The 16,826-nt window shown below is 30.7% G+C and overlaps 1 protein-coding gene across 1 annotated transcript; it reads left to right on the top strand.

The window, feature by feature from the left end:
- The first annotated feature begins 10,354 nt into the window (after positions 1-10,354).
- LOC125054884 lies at positions 10,355-14,423 on the top strand. Its single transcript, XM_047657028.1, has 4 exons — positions 10,355-10,517; positions 10,748-11,003; positions 13,322-13,530; positions 13,855-14,423. Exons 1-4 carry the CDS (start codon positions 10,386-10,388, stop codon positions 13,963-13,965), a joined length of 708 nt encoding a protein of 235 aa, XP_047512984.1. The 5' UTR covers positions 10,355-10,385; the 3' UTR covers positions 13,966-14,423.
- The last annotated feature ends 2,403 nt before the right edge of the window (positions 14,424-16,826 follow it).

Below are 16,826 nucleotides of genomic sequence, written 5' to 3'. Positions count from 1 at the left end.
GCCAGGGATAGGAAGCACTGGAAACAGGAGGGCTTTGTGCCACAAAGGCAAGCTGTACAAGAGGACAGCTGTGCAACAAAACCATCTTAAAGAACTTTTTTATATACATTTATATTTTGTAAAGTTTACTCTTCTATTAGTAGAAATAAAGGCTTTGAATTTGATGTGTTGCTAAAATCACAGTAATAATATTATTTCGAATTCCTATTAGCAATTTATAGAAACCTTAAGCTTCGGAGCATGCTATTTATATTTTTTCCCAGCGTTTATTCAACTTTCATTTGAACTGTTACACTTCCCATCCTACATATCCTGACGATATTATAATTATGCCTCCATTATTAATGCAGGTTTTTTTTATTTTTTTTTATTAATATTTTTCTACTCCCCTGCCATTGTGTCCAGAGACTTTTTCTATCTCTAAAATTTACAATAAAACATGATACATTATATACGCCCCGGCAACATCGGTAATATTATTATTAACAATATTCATGGGCGAGCCGGGGCGCAGGCGCAGGTTTTCTTTTACATAGTTCTGGACTTCAAAGTATTATTTAGTTAGTGATAGTATCTCAAATATGGTAGATCATTTTCATGTCAATAAAAAAAAATGTTGCCGCGACTTCATGAATGACGAAGTATGGGCAGATTTATAGCTATATATTATAGGTTAATAATTGGCAAGAGCAGTGTTGGTCTTACGGCTTCAGCGTGTGAAGAGTCAAGGGATGAGAGCATCCCTAGGTTCGAACCCCGATTGTGGACTAATCTACTTTCTGTCTCTGTGTGCATTTAACACTCGCTGGTAAGGAAAATCTTGGACCCAAAAAGTAGACGGCGTATGTCCGATACAAAGGGCTGCTCGCCTAATAAAAAAACAATCACGAAACAGACACAGAATTCTGAAGCTTAGACATATAAGGTTGTAGCGTCACTGGTTATATTTTTATATAAATTATACGTCATCGAAGAAGACACATTTTTGCGTCTGGTTTATCGATTTTTTTTTTAAACCAAGACACTTTATGACTTGTATAATTATCGGGAATTGAAATCAGAACTGTAGACATGATATTGCCGTTACCAACTTTGCAGCTGTACCTAAGACTGTGTATATTGTTTAGGATTTTCTTTAAATCTAGACTCTACCAAAGCAAGTTAAATTAATCAGTAAATGTTTATAAAATACAAAACAATAACTTTAGAATGTGTTTCTTTACATTCTATATACGGCAGTGAAAGTGACAAAAAATTATAAATGGTCCGTAACAGAGGATAAAAGAATATGTTAATTTGACACAACAAGCAAATGTTACTGAATACAATAAAGTATACTTAAACGGTGATTGATTAATGTATGTGTTTCATTATAAAGTGAAATGTGTATTTAAAGCATTATATTTTTTGTATTCTTGGTTTAAAATTCAATTTTCAATAGTAGCAATTGTATTCGTATTTATAATACGCTTTTGAATATTATGATTTGTTTTATTATTTCGCCGATTCGAGTATTATACAGATACCTAACTTACCTTTTTGTATATAGTTTTTTAGATTTTGTATCTTATTTGCGATAGTAATAATGCTATACAAGCTTAACCACGATATCTTTTTTTACATATATTCGAGAAATATTGTTTTGCGTTTATACAAGTCACCTTTTCATTTCAGATCGCTCACACTCGGAGGATGTCGACTAGACCAGAGTATTAAGAGAGGAGAAAGACTCGGTAAAAGATCTGTATAATAATTACAGGTTACAAGTAGCGATTAAAAATAGCTAGTATTTGCATTGATGTGAGTACAGCCTTGCGATCCTGTAACTCACTTTTCGAACTCACACAGCGGTTTTCACAGCGGCGGTCACGCTCAAATCAGTCGTAAAGCAGTCATTTTACGATTTGGCATTCTGAAAAGGTGGGAGCTTGTAGTTTATTGTTTAGGGGCAGAGTATTAAGGGATTAGAAAGACTCGGTAAAAGAAAAACATTTGGTGTCATAGTTACAGCTTACGAGCAGTGATTAAAAATAGCTAGTATTTGCATTGAGTACAGTAGTAAATTTAAATATAGAAGTTCATTGACGCTTATAACTGTTCATTATATTGTATTTAATTGTTACAGGTAAAAAAAAATGTTCGACGAATGCTGTAAAGACGACAACGTAGACGAAGCCTCATTACAATCACTCATAAAACCAATTAAGAATAGATTATATCAATTAATAGTTTTACAACTTAAAATGAAAGTCCGCATGAGGTGTTGCTTGAAATACGCACATTTTGTTGAAAACGAGATGTTTAATAGTCGATAAGGAAAGCTTGTATGAGTGCCTTTACATACAACGTATGACTTTTATTTTCATTTAAACGATTTTTTTTCAATACATTAATTTGTTAAGCCCACACCAATAGGGTCAATATTCAAATATATTTCATTTTATTTACCTAATACAAAGCTATTATATAATATCCATAATTTATGAGAGTAAAGAGACAATATTCTAAACCTACATTAAAAATAATAATAATAAGTGTATTTTTAATGCTGGCAGCATTTCCTTACTGTATTGCGATACTTATTTAAGCTGCGACGAAAGCATCAGCTCTGGTGGTACTATCTACTGCCAACTTGAATCATTAATTAGCCCCTTTTCACATGAACACACGGTCCAAGAGTCTATACTACGAAGGGATAAAATCCTAGGTTTGATGTTAAATTGATGTATTTATGGTCGAGTGTAAAACGAATCTCGCGTAACTTATAAATCAATAAAAACGGTGATATAGTAAAGTCATAAGACAGTATGAACACGATACGACAAAATCGTATGGTGTAAAATCACGAACACGACATAATGTTTTAAATTTGAAGACTCATCGTAATCACGACATGCCGACATAGATCGCAGACCGCTTTCGTTTTCCAGCCTCCATGTTTACTTTCGACTAATTTTTGTGCAAATTTTTAAGATTTATACCAAAATTTTATTTTAAACCAGTGTACACGGTTTTAAGAATAAATAAGCTGATGTTTGTGTAGAGTGGAATGTTTTAACACCAGTAAAAAAGTACTATTCCATAAAAGTATATTAGAAGATACCGATTTAATTTTTTTATATACAAATCTTATGTGCGTGTAATTTAAGTCACCGATTGTGGACCGATTTCTATGAACTTTTGTGTGTGTTTCAGCTGGATTCGAAAATAGGATTTACAATTACATGTTTTTTTTTTGTATTTGAGACGTGTGTACTGGACAACGGCTCTCGGGCCCACTAGTACTAATAAGAAAATTTAATTTAAAATAATGATTATTGCATGCTTTTGCTAAATTGTTAACGCACATACTGATCCAATAGTTCTAGGTTCAATTCCTGGCGAAATAATAATCGATTACGTAAGAACTGAATCGTAATCTCGCTCGATAGAAGTCCTTTATGTTATAATAGTATACAGCCTAAATAGCATACTAGTCTACTAGGCTATGAAAGGTTTTTTATAAATATTTCATCAAAGTCAAAACATTTATTCCAATTAGACCTAAATGGCACCTTTGAACGTTAAATAAATAAATACAAAATATATCAAAATTCTATCCGTATATGATAAGAACTTAAATTTCTTTGACATCATAAATGTGTCACACACACACACAGCATGAAATTTCTTAAAAATGTTTCCAGATAACTTCAAAATAATCGATTGAAAATTAAATAATATGAACACTGCATTTTTATGTTCTATAATAAAAAGCCATTTATTTGGATAATACAATATTCATTATTAATAATAAAGTATTTATAAAAATAACCGAGAAAGAGGCTTTATGTTTTCATTTATAGCGCCTAAGAAATTTATATATTTGAAACGGTGTGCTAGTAAACATATCCAATAAGATGTGTTATAGTCATGAATAGATATGAAACTTATTAATTTTTTTTATGAAGATATAGATTATTTTTATGCAAAAAAATGATTGTTTATTAAAAACTTATTTTTCATTTTATGAGTTAGGTCTATTGTTCATTAAATCTAAATTAGTTTAATTGCACCGTTAACAAAAGCACTAATTCATCACATATATATACCTTTTTTAAGCTTTGAAAATTATGTAAAATTAGACTTAGAAAATCTAGTAACTTCACTTCATGTTAGTTTTTGTCATAACTATTTTAATTCATATTCTATTATTATGAAAATTGGCATACGAGCAAACGAAAGGGTAAGTTTTGAAACAAAATAAAAATAATAACGTTTCTATCAAATCCACACACTGATTAATTTGAAATTTAAAACACATGGATTTTTTTATGTAGCCGTAATATTTAGTCAATGTAGTATTGGATACTATACTCTACGATAAAAAGTGGATTTTGGATTTTTTCAAATCTGACATTGTTCTACGATCATGACGATCTGTGCAATACAATGCTAGGCAAAGTCTGCGCCCCAACCTTTTGCTATTATTATTTATAAAGGCGTTAAGTAACTTACGGTCGCATTCAGATTCGTAATTTAAGCGTGCATGTCGAAAATAGTATATCATTTAAATACTTTTTACGTCCTGTTTCTTAAATAAGTTGACTAATAGGGCATTATTATTATTATTTTTAAATTGTAATTGAAATTACATCAATAATTTAAGCTACAGTACAGCTGTGTGGCTTGACGGCAGAACACAATTGATTGAGGAAGCAAGATATTATGTATATTTTAATTTAAAACAAAACATACAATTTATTATTTTTGTAAATATAAAACCTAAACACGATGGCGATTTAGTTTTTAGTATAATAACATTTCGAAAGAATTGTTTACCACCAAAACACGAACCTTGCATTTAAGACAATTTACGGAATATTGTCGTACTACGTGCTAGTTAATAGTTGTAACTACGATTTGTTTGTTCCCCATTACATAGGGTTATAGAATCTTTATTACATATATTTACACAAAAACATTTATAAATTATTTATTTGTTCGCACCGACTATTATATAGTTATACAATATACGAGAAAAGACGGAAACAACAGCAATAAATGACATATAGAAATACAATAATCTGACATATTATTAACATTGTTTGGATTTTTACTATATCTGAGGAGGAAATACTATTTCCGGATCCCTCGCAACTCGCAACAAGAGTATGGTATATATGGAGTATAATATTTGTTGTAAGACTTTAATTATATAAAATAAAGTTTATTAGACATCATAACAATCAAATATACAGTATTTATAATTTTATTAACCTACATAGAAATAGTTACAGTAATTAAAAATTTATAAAAAGAAAATGAAAACAAATTTAAAAAGTTTGGGCCCTGTGGTATCTTTAACGCTGGCAGCATTTCCTTGCTGTATTTTATTGCCTACTTTGTTATTTATTATTGCCATACTTTGTAAGATATAGAATTAAAAGTACAAAGTTTAATTATTTAAGCATTGGATGTGGATTCTGTCCTGAAATGCCTTAATTGATACATCGACTCGCATACATTGACTCGGGCCACTCTGAATATTCATAATTTGGCTAAGTATCAGCACAAATAAATAATTTTGATAAAAAAAATATCGACAAAATCTCCTAAAAAATTGTAGCGGTAAAATAGATAATGTAGGTACTTTGTGTTCGTAGTTAATACGAATTTGTCAATTTCGTTCTGTCTTGTACGTGTCTATGAGAAAACGATGTACGAAAGTGAGTGATTTATAACAATAAAAAAGTCATGTGAACTTCACATAACTAAGCATTGTTTGTAATTCACATTACTGAACGAAATTGGCTTGATTTTCTTTTGTAAACAGTTTAAATTACTATTTCCAACAAATTGCGGTGTATGTTCTATTTCCTATTGTATTTAATGATTTCTAGTTGTATTTTTGTGGTAAAGATGTTTTGAAGAAAAAAATATTTTGGTAAAATTAAGTAAAAAATTACTTTAATAAATAAAACCGTTATTTGGATAGTAAAAATCTTAATAATGTAACCTTATCGTCTCTTTATTAGTTGTATCTATTTCATTATTTTTCGTTTTAGGCAAGTATATGTTCAGCAAAGATTTGAGACAGTCATCGATATTCAATTTCAGTGTAGATTTTGGGTCTTCTATCTTTTTACGATATTTTCTTGGCCATACGAGCAACGGACAAAAAGAAGGTAAAGATGCACATTCGGAGTCAAAACATGACTCCAGTTGAGAATGGTATGCATAAAAGGCAAGTCTGAACATTTTATTTTCTCCTGACTGATTAATGTAGCTACTAATCATCTAAGAAAGGATTTTTCAGCTCAACCTTTGGCGTAAAATCATATTTAAACTCAAAACTACAAAATTGGGCAAGGAAACAGTCATAAGCTAATAAAAGATAAATAATTGATAAAAATTTGTATAAATATCATGGTGAAGAGAGAAACAGAGACTTGCTTTGCATTAGCGTACTCTAGAGTTTTTTATATTAATTTCTTTATCGTAAAACAAGTTCAAATGAGACGGATATTGACGTAACAAGTGCAAAAATTCGTTACCAACGATTGCGTAAGCTTATAAGATAATCGTGAATTCATTCATTCCGGTCGTTCATTCACTCTGACATAACATTCCGTTTACGGTGGATCAAATTTGGATGGCTGCCAATAAGGAGCTGATTTGAATAAATTATGTTTGGATATAATTTTATACCAAGCCGATCTTAAAGAAATTAAATTACTGGAATTTGTAAATTAGAATAAATTAAACACTGGGGTTAATTTTGCTATAAAACAAAGAATTCTAGGTATACATTTTCAATGTATATTTTAATCACGAAAGCTTTGTCCGTATTTCGAGTTAAATGAATATTAAAGAGGTTTGGCTTATTTATAAAATTGAGATTTAAAATTGGAAGAAATAATATTCTTTAAATAAAATGGCGTCTTTTTAAATATCACAAAAATCGAAAATTCGACAGTAGTTGGTTAAAACCTTCTCGTATAGTATTGTATTTTATTGACATAACTATTAGACATAGTAAAACACTTTTTTAACGGATTTGAAGTTATGTTTTATTATAAACTTACAATTATTTTACATAATTTTAAATTTAACCTTCACGTAGTTTTTATATAATTCTTGCACACGTGACTATAATCTTCACTTTCATAGCGATTTTGCATTAAAAGCCAATAGCGTTTGTGGTCACGGCTGTGGGTCAATATGACCATGATATGTATGCCTCCTTCGTCCCGCGAGGGAAAACTGGGCCGGCTATTTAGTACAACTCACTTTTCCGGCAATACACTTCGACAAATTATCTTCGACATTTTTATCCGTCCGGTTTTAAACGAGAAATAGCTTGATATTTTTTCAAATTTCTATTGCCCCTAGAGGTTTAATTAAGCCTATATAAAACTTTCACTCTCTCTCTAAAATCTCTAAGTTCCAAAGTTTGATGTTTGTGAAATGTAGAAGATGTAAGATCACATTTAAAAAAAGTTACAAAACGACACATAAAATACATGATTGTAAAATCATTTAAAAAGTGAGTGTACTCCTCCCTCAAAGGCCGGCAACGCACCCCCTAAAAATGGGTGTCTATGGGCTGCGAAGACTGCCCTTTTTGGTCGTCCCACAAGCTCGTATATATAAAAAAAAATGAACTTAGAACTTACATACAGCACCAATAAAAATTTAACAACTTCTTTAATTTCTTTTGCGGATCAGATCAGATCTTGATAATTGGATTGAAATGATGTAAATGAGACCACCACTGATCCTTTAAAAAAAAGGTTTACCAACGGACGGACAGGGATCAAGGAACACACAAATAACTAGATTCATGAAAATACCGATAACGTCGCACCTGGTATTAATTTTGTCTTGATTGGGATAGTGGCTAGTTCAATCATATTCAATGTGATTTTTAAAACAGTGTTTAGCGAGCTCTCTCATTATATATTCATGATTAAGGAAAATACTTAAGTTATATTAAAGTCTACCATTCACTCCACAACGTGCGAATCAATTACTTTTACCCAATATACGCCGTCATGCTGTCTAGAAGAAAAAACGTGTTTTTATTATGTAACAAACTTTTTGTGCTTGAAAATTCACAAACAGTCATCTGGTAACATTAATAAACGTCGAATGGTCGCATAAAATTTTAAATGAAGTAAATTAAAACGTAATAATTATACGTCTCTATATAAATCCCTCCAAAAATCATACTCCCTTATATATTACTCCGTGGTCTGTATTGTTTAATGACAGCGTAAATAGAATTCAAAAGCAAAGGACGAAACAGTAAATTTTGTTTTTACAATCTAATCTCCACTCGTTATAACGTTATATTTCTCTATAACAAAATACGCGTAACAGCTGTTTGGTTAAACACAAAACTCATTCATCAATGCATTCTTTGTAACGCAACAGCCATTCTCTATGACGAAGAAATATTATCATATTTTGGTTTAGTTTTTTTCTCTTCCTTCCCTATAACTAAACCTCTTTATAACGAAAATAAATGCTCGGTCCCTTGAAATTCGTTATAAACACTTTACAATGCATAAAAAGTAATATTTATAAATAATATTTGAATATACGAATATTACCTATCAAGATATTTTTAATGCTTCGGTAAAAATATGTATGAAATGCCTCAACCACCCTTTTAATTACTATAATTATCTTTAATTAACTCGCGAAAATTTGTGCGTAACCTGAATTAGGTGTATTAGAAAGTAAAAGTATGGAATCTAAAATTATAATTTAAAGATAAAAACAGTTTTCAATATGTTAATCATAATTTATTTTGCATTATCGCAAACCATTTGCAAAATTTTCTAAAATATACATAACAGGATAATATTTTTTTATTATTAAATAAACATTGATATTATAGGTGTCCTGATAGATAAACTATACTATGTGCGCTGTAGCGGGTGACAGTTGTTTAATTTTTCTTTTTTATTCTTTGTATTTGTAGACTAGAACATTCTGGCTGGGTTAAATTTAAGTTACTACAGTTATTAATGATTTAATATATTACGAATGTGGTACAGCTGAAAAAATAATAAATAATAATAAAGCCCGTTTTATTTTCAATCATGACAAAAACAAATTATAATACGCAGCTTAGATTATAATACATATTATTTTTTTGATTTTTATTCTATATTCTAACTTCCTTCAGTACCGTCGATCGGAACCCTCTTTGTCTCTCTGTCTATGGCTCTCTTTCTCCATTCGTTTCCTGCTACCGCTTCTATTTCTTTTATCCACCTTTTTATGGGCGACCTCTTCTCCTTCTTCCTCTTCCATATACTTTTTAAGGTCCACCTATTAACGGTGGACAGCTAAAAAAATCATAATTTGTAAATCGCGGCACCTTTCAAGAGTGACACGAAACGTTACTGAAACTGAACCATACAAATAAAAATCACTACTACACAATGACAGTAATGATAACTGTTGCCTTTTTCCAAAACCCAAAAATAATATTCAACTGACATAATATACTATTGGAAACTTAGTCGCCAAATATCTGATAGCTTTATGACAGCTTTACGAAAAATCTACTCTAAATAACTACAGTTTATTTATAGTAAATAGAAAAGTACTAGAAGAACATACACGTACTAATAATCTCATTCATTAATCGATCCCCAATTTGATCTAAGGAAAGTAACGTTGTAGTATTGTCTAATTTGTTTCGATCAAAAGGAAGCCAGACACGCGATTTATATCAATTACATAGTCAAAAATATTGATACCAATTTCTCACACGCACACTTATATAATATTAGAAATCACCCAATAAAATGTTAATTTTACAAATTTAATACATGATTCACGGATTCACGATCGCCTGCGCAGTGCATACGAGAACTTGATAGATATACCCGTAGAACTAAGAATGGTATAGATATGTGTACTAGGAAATCAAGTTCGAAATCAAAAATCGACCACAAAAATCAACTTATTTATTTACTTTACTATATCTAGCGACGAAGCCAGTAGTAAATTAGTAGTTATATTACGGGGAAGAATTTGCCTTTTGTTGTCCAGCCAAACACATGTACATGCAATGATGTTGTCAACCTTTTAGGAATTAAATAGGCATTTAATTTTAAATTTTAACAATTTATCATTGTTTATTCCACCTTAGTAAAATTACTATATAGTGTAAGCATTTCTGTACTACATAACACAGTGATTGTATTTCATATACCTTACAAAATGGTACATATATATATGTTTTATAGCAGACGGTGAGTCTATGCGTTCATAACTCTACATCGGTACGCGACTAGCAATTTTGTTACCACCGGCCCAGTGGGGGGCGTTAAATAAAACCGCTTTACCACACTCCTGTGCATTATACTCACCATCGTACCACCATGAAGGTCTTACTACTGTTAGTCTGTGTGGCGGTGGTGGCAGCGAAACCCACGACCGAAGATGAAGTCATGGGATCAGTTGTTGGGGTTGTCAAAAGTTGCGCGGAAAAAGATGTATCCTTGTGTTTAAAGGTGTGTTGTGTTTGTGATAAATTTGAAATTAGAACGTTTTTGCTTCTGTGTTTAATTATAGGGCATTTTAATTAATTTGGAGCTTTAAAATTTCATTAGTCTTTTTAATTAAAAATATATAGTTCTAATACGAAATTTGAAATAAACAAATATTTTGACGTATATTAACCCAAACTGCTTAGTAAAGTAAAGAAAATTCTACATTTACTTAATATAAACTTTTCCCACAGGAAAAAGCTTTGAAATACGCAGAAAACTTGGCATCAGCACGCGAAATTAGCATCACCGATGGCGTGACTCTCATTGGTACTGGATCATCACGAGGCGCCAGATCTTTCGAGCCCCTATCTGAAGAACCTAGAGCAAGAGAAGACCAGGTAGAATCGAGACTACTTGATGCTGCTGCTGAGTTCTTGGAGAACCACGTAATCCAGCTACGAGTACCGAAAGGAACAGTTGATGACGTCAAGCGGTCTCTTGAGGAAGGTCAGTAACACAAATGTTATTATTTGAAAGTTATACTTTCACAACACTAAAATCATTTAAATACTGCTTAATAATTTTAATAAGGTATAATCTAATTTCACGTGATTCGTTAATTTACCTAAAAATTCAAGAAAGCATACACCTTGCTATTGCTTAGGGAAGGAAACGCGAGAAATTTGCTTAAGTATCGTTATTAAATGATATGTTCTAGATATAATGAGAGTAATATTTATTGCTTGTAAAAATATTTTGAAAGTAATACAAAAATTATACTAAGATTTTATAAATCGAGTAATGTGTTTATACTATCAAAATTTAAAATATTGTTTTCTTCAACTGTATTAAGTAATATTTCACTATAAAATTTGTTTATAAACAATCGTTGCGCTGTTTGAATTACCGGGTAATTAAGATTCAAATTAATTGCTCGCGGAGATTTACACTTAATTTTAATTAGGCAGAAAGTGTGAAAGCTGTAATAATGAGTATAATTCACAGCTGAAAATGGAAAATAGTTATGGTATTTTAAGTTTATGCTAATATTTATGAGTTAAAATTCATTGTATAAGGTAGCTATGGATATTTGTTTGTTATAATCGCTGCTACTTAAAATACCTAAGTGGTATTATTAGTTCAACTTCCAGCAATACAATTATTGTTTGTCGCGGCTTAGGTAGTTAGAAAAAAATTAAAATTAGCCATATAGTATATTCTTATCCTAAGTTAAATTGATCTTTAAACTTACTAAAGTTCACACTTATATCGTATCTATAATTTTGGTGAGTAGCAAAAAGTTCAAACATATTAACCTCATTCATATTACGTAGCAGCATATCACTTACGGCAAAAAGCAATGTCCCAGTTTTTTGTAATATGATTCTAAATTCAAAAATGACCGGAAGTCCGCAAAAAGTTCTTAATTCGAAAACTCGCATAAAAACTGTCACGAGCACGTCACGTATACGCCCAAAGCCGCCGCGGGCGTAAAAAAAATTCGGCCAAATTCTCAGACGCTCAAATTACAAATGACGCAATAAAATGCGAAAATTATTACATAAACAGGCATATATTAAATTCGCTCTCACCGAAATTCCGGTATGAAGATAGAAAGTCGGTTCTAATTAAAATGATGAGAATGTAGGTTTTAGAAATTGCATCCTTAGTGTTTCCGTAAGTTGTTTGAAAGCTGGAACGGGTCTCTGGGTCTTATAAGGCTCGTTATAGTTGAAAGCTGACTTTGTCCAGTTTTTGCTATGCTGCTTTATCTATGCCAGCTTTTATCGCCCGTTTAGTTCATTACGAGACTGATAGTAATTATTGATATAATTACAATTTATGGGTATCAACTATTAAATTAAATTCCATTCAATATCAGTATTCAGTATTCGGCGCAGTAACTCATGCATAGGGCAAGGATGTTCTTGCGTCTAGTTCACTGATCTTTATAGTACTGAGTACGTCCTTCTGATATGAAACAGTTCACTGTTTTCCGGGGGTACAAAAGTCCGTACCATTCACAGATATACCTATTTTTTATATTTTCAAACGACTGTTTCTCTGCGTCTCCTACGAGATTTCAATTTAAACAGTTCGAAGTAACTTAATAATTGTAAACGAGAGTAAACTTTTATTACATATAAATGAGAGTTCAGGAAAGTGTAACATATCTACACGTTCTATGAAAATTGAAGATATTAATCCAATAATGAAAAAAGTTTAAAGTTACGTACAAGTGTAATTTTAATTTGCAATGTGACATATTTAATTAATGTAATGCAACTGGCAAAGCTTTCTCGTTGTATCGAATGACTAATAAGCTTTCTAAGCTATTATGCAAACGGCTGGCCAACTTGAATTTCAATGATTTTCATTGTTTTAACTACTTGGAATTCAATTCACTACTGATCGGTATTTAGATTAGAACTACGGTTTTGAGAGAAAGTGGAATTCACTATTGTTTGTGTGTGATTCGAATTATTCGGAAAATTTTCATTGTACTTTCAGTTTTTCCTTCCTTTATTACTTCTATTGCTTGAATATATCTAACGCTTAGTGCAGTATACATATCATTCACACATATTATTTGCATTCGTCATTCAAGAAGAATTATGTTTATACGTAATTAAAAGTATAGGAACAAATCAAATGATGATACGACTGGCTGAACTCTTAATCATTATAATATCATTTAATTCTTACCTTTTTTTCTAAGAAATGTGGGTATAGCATTTGCCATTAAGAGAATTTTGACAGCTAAAAATCCTTTCTAAGAAAACAGTTTTCTTAAAAATAGTATAATTAACATTTTTAATGCCTAGGTCGTGGAAAGAAGAAGAAGTTGAAGCAACTCCTCCCCATCTTCGCTCTCCTCCAACTAAAGATCCAGTCCCTCATCCCTCTGTTCCTTGGAATCATTGCGTTTGCAGCTGTCAAAGGATTATTGCTTGCCAAGGCTGCCCTCCTCGCATCTGCTCTTCTGTTGTTGAAGAAACTTCTCTCAAAACATGAGCCCCATGAGAGTTACGAAGTATATATTATTTAATATTTTTAATAAATTGAACCTTTTTAAATTCACATATTTAAGTAATTATTTTCGTAAACGACGATGCATAGACATTTTCATGTAACGTTAAAACCAATCCACAATTCATAAGACGTTTGTTACAGCGTTGTTTTATAATAATCTACAATAAATAACTCAATCTCTATATTTAGATAGCATAATCTGAAACAAAAGACTCTAAGGATGCCTACAAATTCAAATTTAATGACGTGGAATAAGTGATACCTGTATCTTATGTTTCATAATAAACATATTTATTGTATTTATTTAATAAAATGATTTTTCCAGGTTGTGGCCCATCCTCACCATGAGGAGCACTTCGCCCATGCCAGCCCTCACGGTGGTTGGGGAAGATCTCAGGACGCCCAAGAAATGGCCTACAATGCCTACTCCAACTGATACCTAAGAAACCTCATCCATTAATTTATTTAAATTATTTAATTTATTTAAATTATTCATAAACGTATAGGCTATGCGTCACCAGTATTTATTTATGTACCTGTTCTTTATATAGTACAAATAGGTTAATTCTTTTTCTTTACCTAGTCACTGCTTTTTAAAGCTTTTGTAAATACGCAAGTTCATAATTATCTATGCGGTTATGTATTCGATTTTATATGTATTTATATGATATGTATAATTTTTATATTGTATTTTGCTGAAATATTTCTTATCTATTTTATATCTGATCTGTATCTTTTTCGTATTACTTTATTTTTTTTCATATATAGCACGTTGGTGATGCCCCTTATGTAAACATTTCGCCCACCATTATCATTGTTATCATGCATTTCCAGTCATTTAATTTATTGATGCTAGATTCAAAGATTGTTTTGTTAATAAACAAATATATTACATGTTTTGTTTTATTATAATAATAAAAGACACGAAACCCCTTTCAAAGCTACTTTTGAGAATTACGTTTATAACCAACCTATATTGGTGTTATATCTTATCTTTTTAATCCATACCTACTCTAAAAAAATATCTCAATGATACAGCACTACACATGACAGTTCTGTCAAATTATCTGTAAAATTGTAGTTTGACAATTTACCATTTCGTTAAGCCTATCCTAATTCTATGTTAAAACGACTAGTCTTTATTTTCTTTTATTCTTTAATTAAAACTTTGGTTAACTTTAATATATAAATCCCTAAAAACACTACTTTAATATAATTTTCCAATTAAAAAGTTTCGTTAGTTTTACCTAGATTTTTCTTTTTGTTCAGAACAGTATTGGCCCAGTGGCTTCAGCGTACGACTCTCATCCCTGAGGTCGTAGGTTCGATCTCCAGCTGTGCACCAATGCACTTTCTATGTGCGCATTTAACATTCGCTCGAACGGTGAAGGAAAACATCGTGAGGAAACCGACATGTCTTAGACCCAAAAAGTCGACGGCGTATGAACAATAATTATGAAACAATTTCAGAAATCTGAGGCCTAGACCTAAGGAAGTTGTAGCGCCACTGATTTTTCCCTTTTTGTTCTAAATTAAACTCGGCTAAAGTACCATGAATGGTCACATATGGCTCGTTGCGTTTTCCTATTGTTCAAATACTTGCACCAATTCCCACAGTGTAAATTGTTTCAAAAAAGAAAGCTTTTGCGCAGGAATCTTCTTTAATCGTTAGGTCAGTATATCTATTTATGTCATATGCCGTTGGGAAAAACATTCTCCATTGGCAACGTAGACAAAATCTTTTACCATAACGAAAAATACAGATTGTAGAAAAAAAATTGTATTCCTATTTGAATTAATTATTATTAATTGGGTACAAATCTTCGAAAAACTATCAAAAGGTTTAAGGAAGTTCTTCAAAATTAAATAGTACAAGAACGAAAGTAGTAGTAGGTAGTAACATAATAATAAATATTTATTTATTATTTAATTTAAGGCCACAAAAGGCCTGAGAAGTATGCGCTGCACAAATGGAAAGGAATATGTCTTTATCCAATTATTTCTAGAGATAATATCTAGCTCTACACTAATATGATAAGCGGGAAAGTGACTCTAAAGTTCAATGAACATGCCCATGGCATAAGGCTCTCTAACCTTTGCAAATCTAAAGTAGAAAGTTCATAGACTTTCTTGTTGGTGCCCTTTAGGTATTAAATGTTTTCTTTGATTGATATGATAAAATAATATGTTCCTTGCTTAGTTACTTAAGACTATATATAAAATAAAAATAATAGATTTTTCTGTAGCCATGGATAAGGCTTATTTCTGCAGACTACAATCACTGCGATGACGTCATACACTAAATCGCGCTAAAAAGTAAAAAAAAAGTTAATTCTCAGAACAAGAACAACATCCTTCCTCTACATCACTTATACTACGTTTTTCATGGTGATTTTGAGTAAATTATACTTTAATAATATAAGATACATATTTTATTAAAATCTAGGCACTATATTTGTAATATTTTTGTATATAATCAAGTGCCATAGAATATTTATTTATTAACTTCTCCGCTATCGATCAAAATACCTTTTATAAGCTGTAATTAATATTATATACAGCTTAGGTTAAAATTTTAATGCTAGCTAATTATTGTATCCTAGTTAAAGTATCATATTTTATATGCATTGTATAATAAAAATGGATTTAATTATTATTAATAATATGTATATAATTTAGGCAGATTATATTAGTTACAAGGAAGTAGCTTATAATAAATTTAAAATTGATTATCTTAAAATTTTGTAATATCGATTATAATTGTAGACAAAAATGTATTGTAAATAACGCCATCTAGTAAATTATGGCGGAACCAGTTTCATGGCCAAGTTTGTTTAGATTGTGGCAATTAATTAGCACAAGCTTGTGAATGAACTTTACGTTCAAGGTTTTATTTACTAGTTTCCTGCAAAGGTGCCAATGAACTGCGCTGTTTATATAATATTCGTGACTTACAGTTCGAAGTATAATATAATAACTTATAAAAAGGAATTACTCTAACTAAATCTTTTCCGTAATAATTAAAGTGTAGTTATACTATTACTATAACTATTAATAAGTTATTATGTGCTTTAAAACGTTTTCTTTAAAATTTACAAATTACTATATTAATTATAGCACAGTTTTAATAAGAACAAACCTTTAAGATATTTTATTTTAAGTTTAAGGTCAACGACATAGTTAAACACATTAACGCTAGATGTCACTGGTTTACAAATTAGCCTAATCAGAAAAGTATAACAGAATTTTATATTGGAATCATAAATAAAAATTTACCAGGAAATTTATATATAGAAT

This window comes from Pieris napi, chromosome 12 (genome assembly GCF_905475465.1).
Source record: "Pieris napi chromosome 12, ilPieNapi1.2, whole genome shotgun sequence".
Taxonomy (NCBI): Eukaryota; Metazoa; Arthropoda; class Insecta; order Lepidoptera; family Pieridae; genus Pieris; species Pieris napi.
The sequence above is the reverse complement of the archived record's forward strand: the minus strand, read 5'-3'. Positions and strand labels throughout refer to the sequence as shown.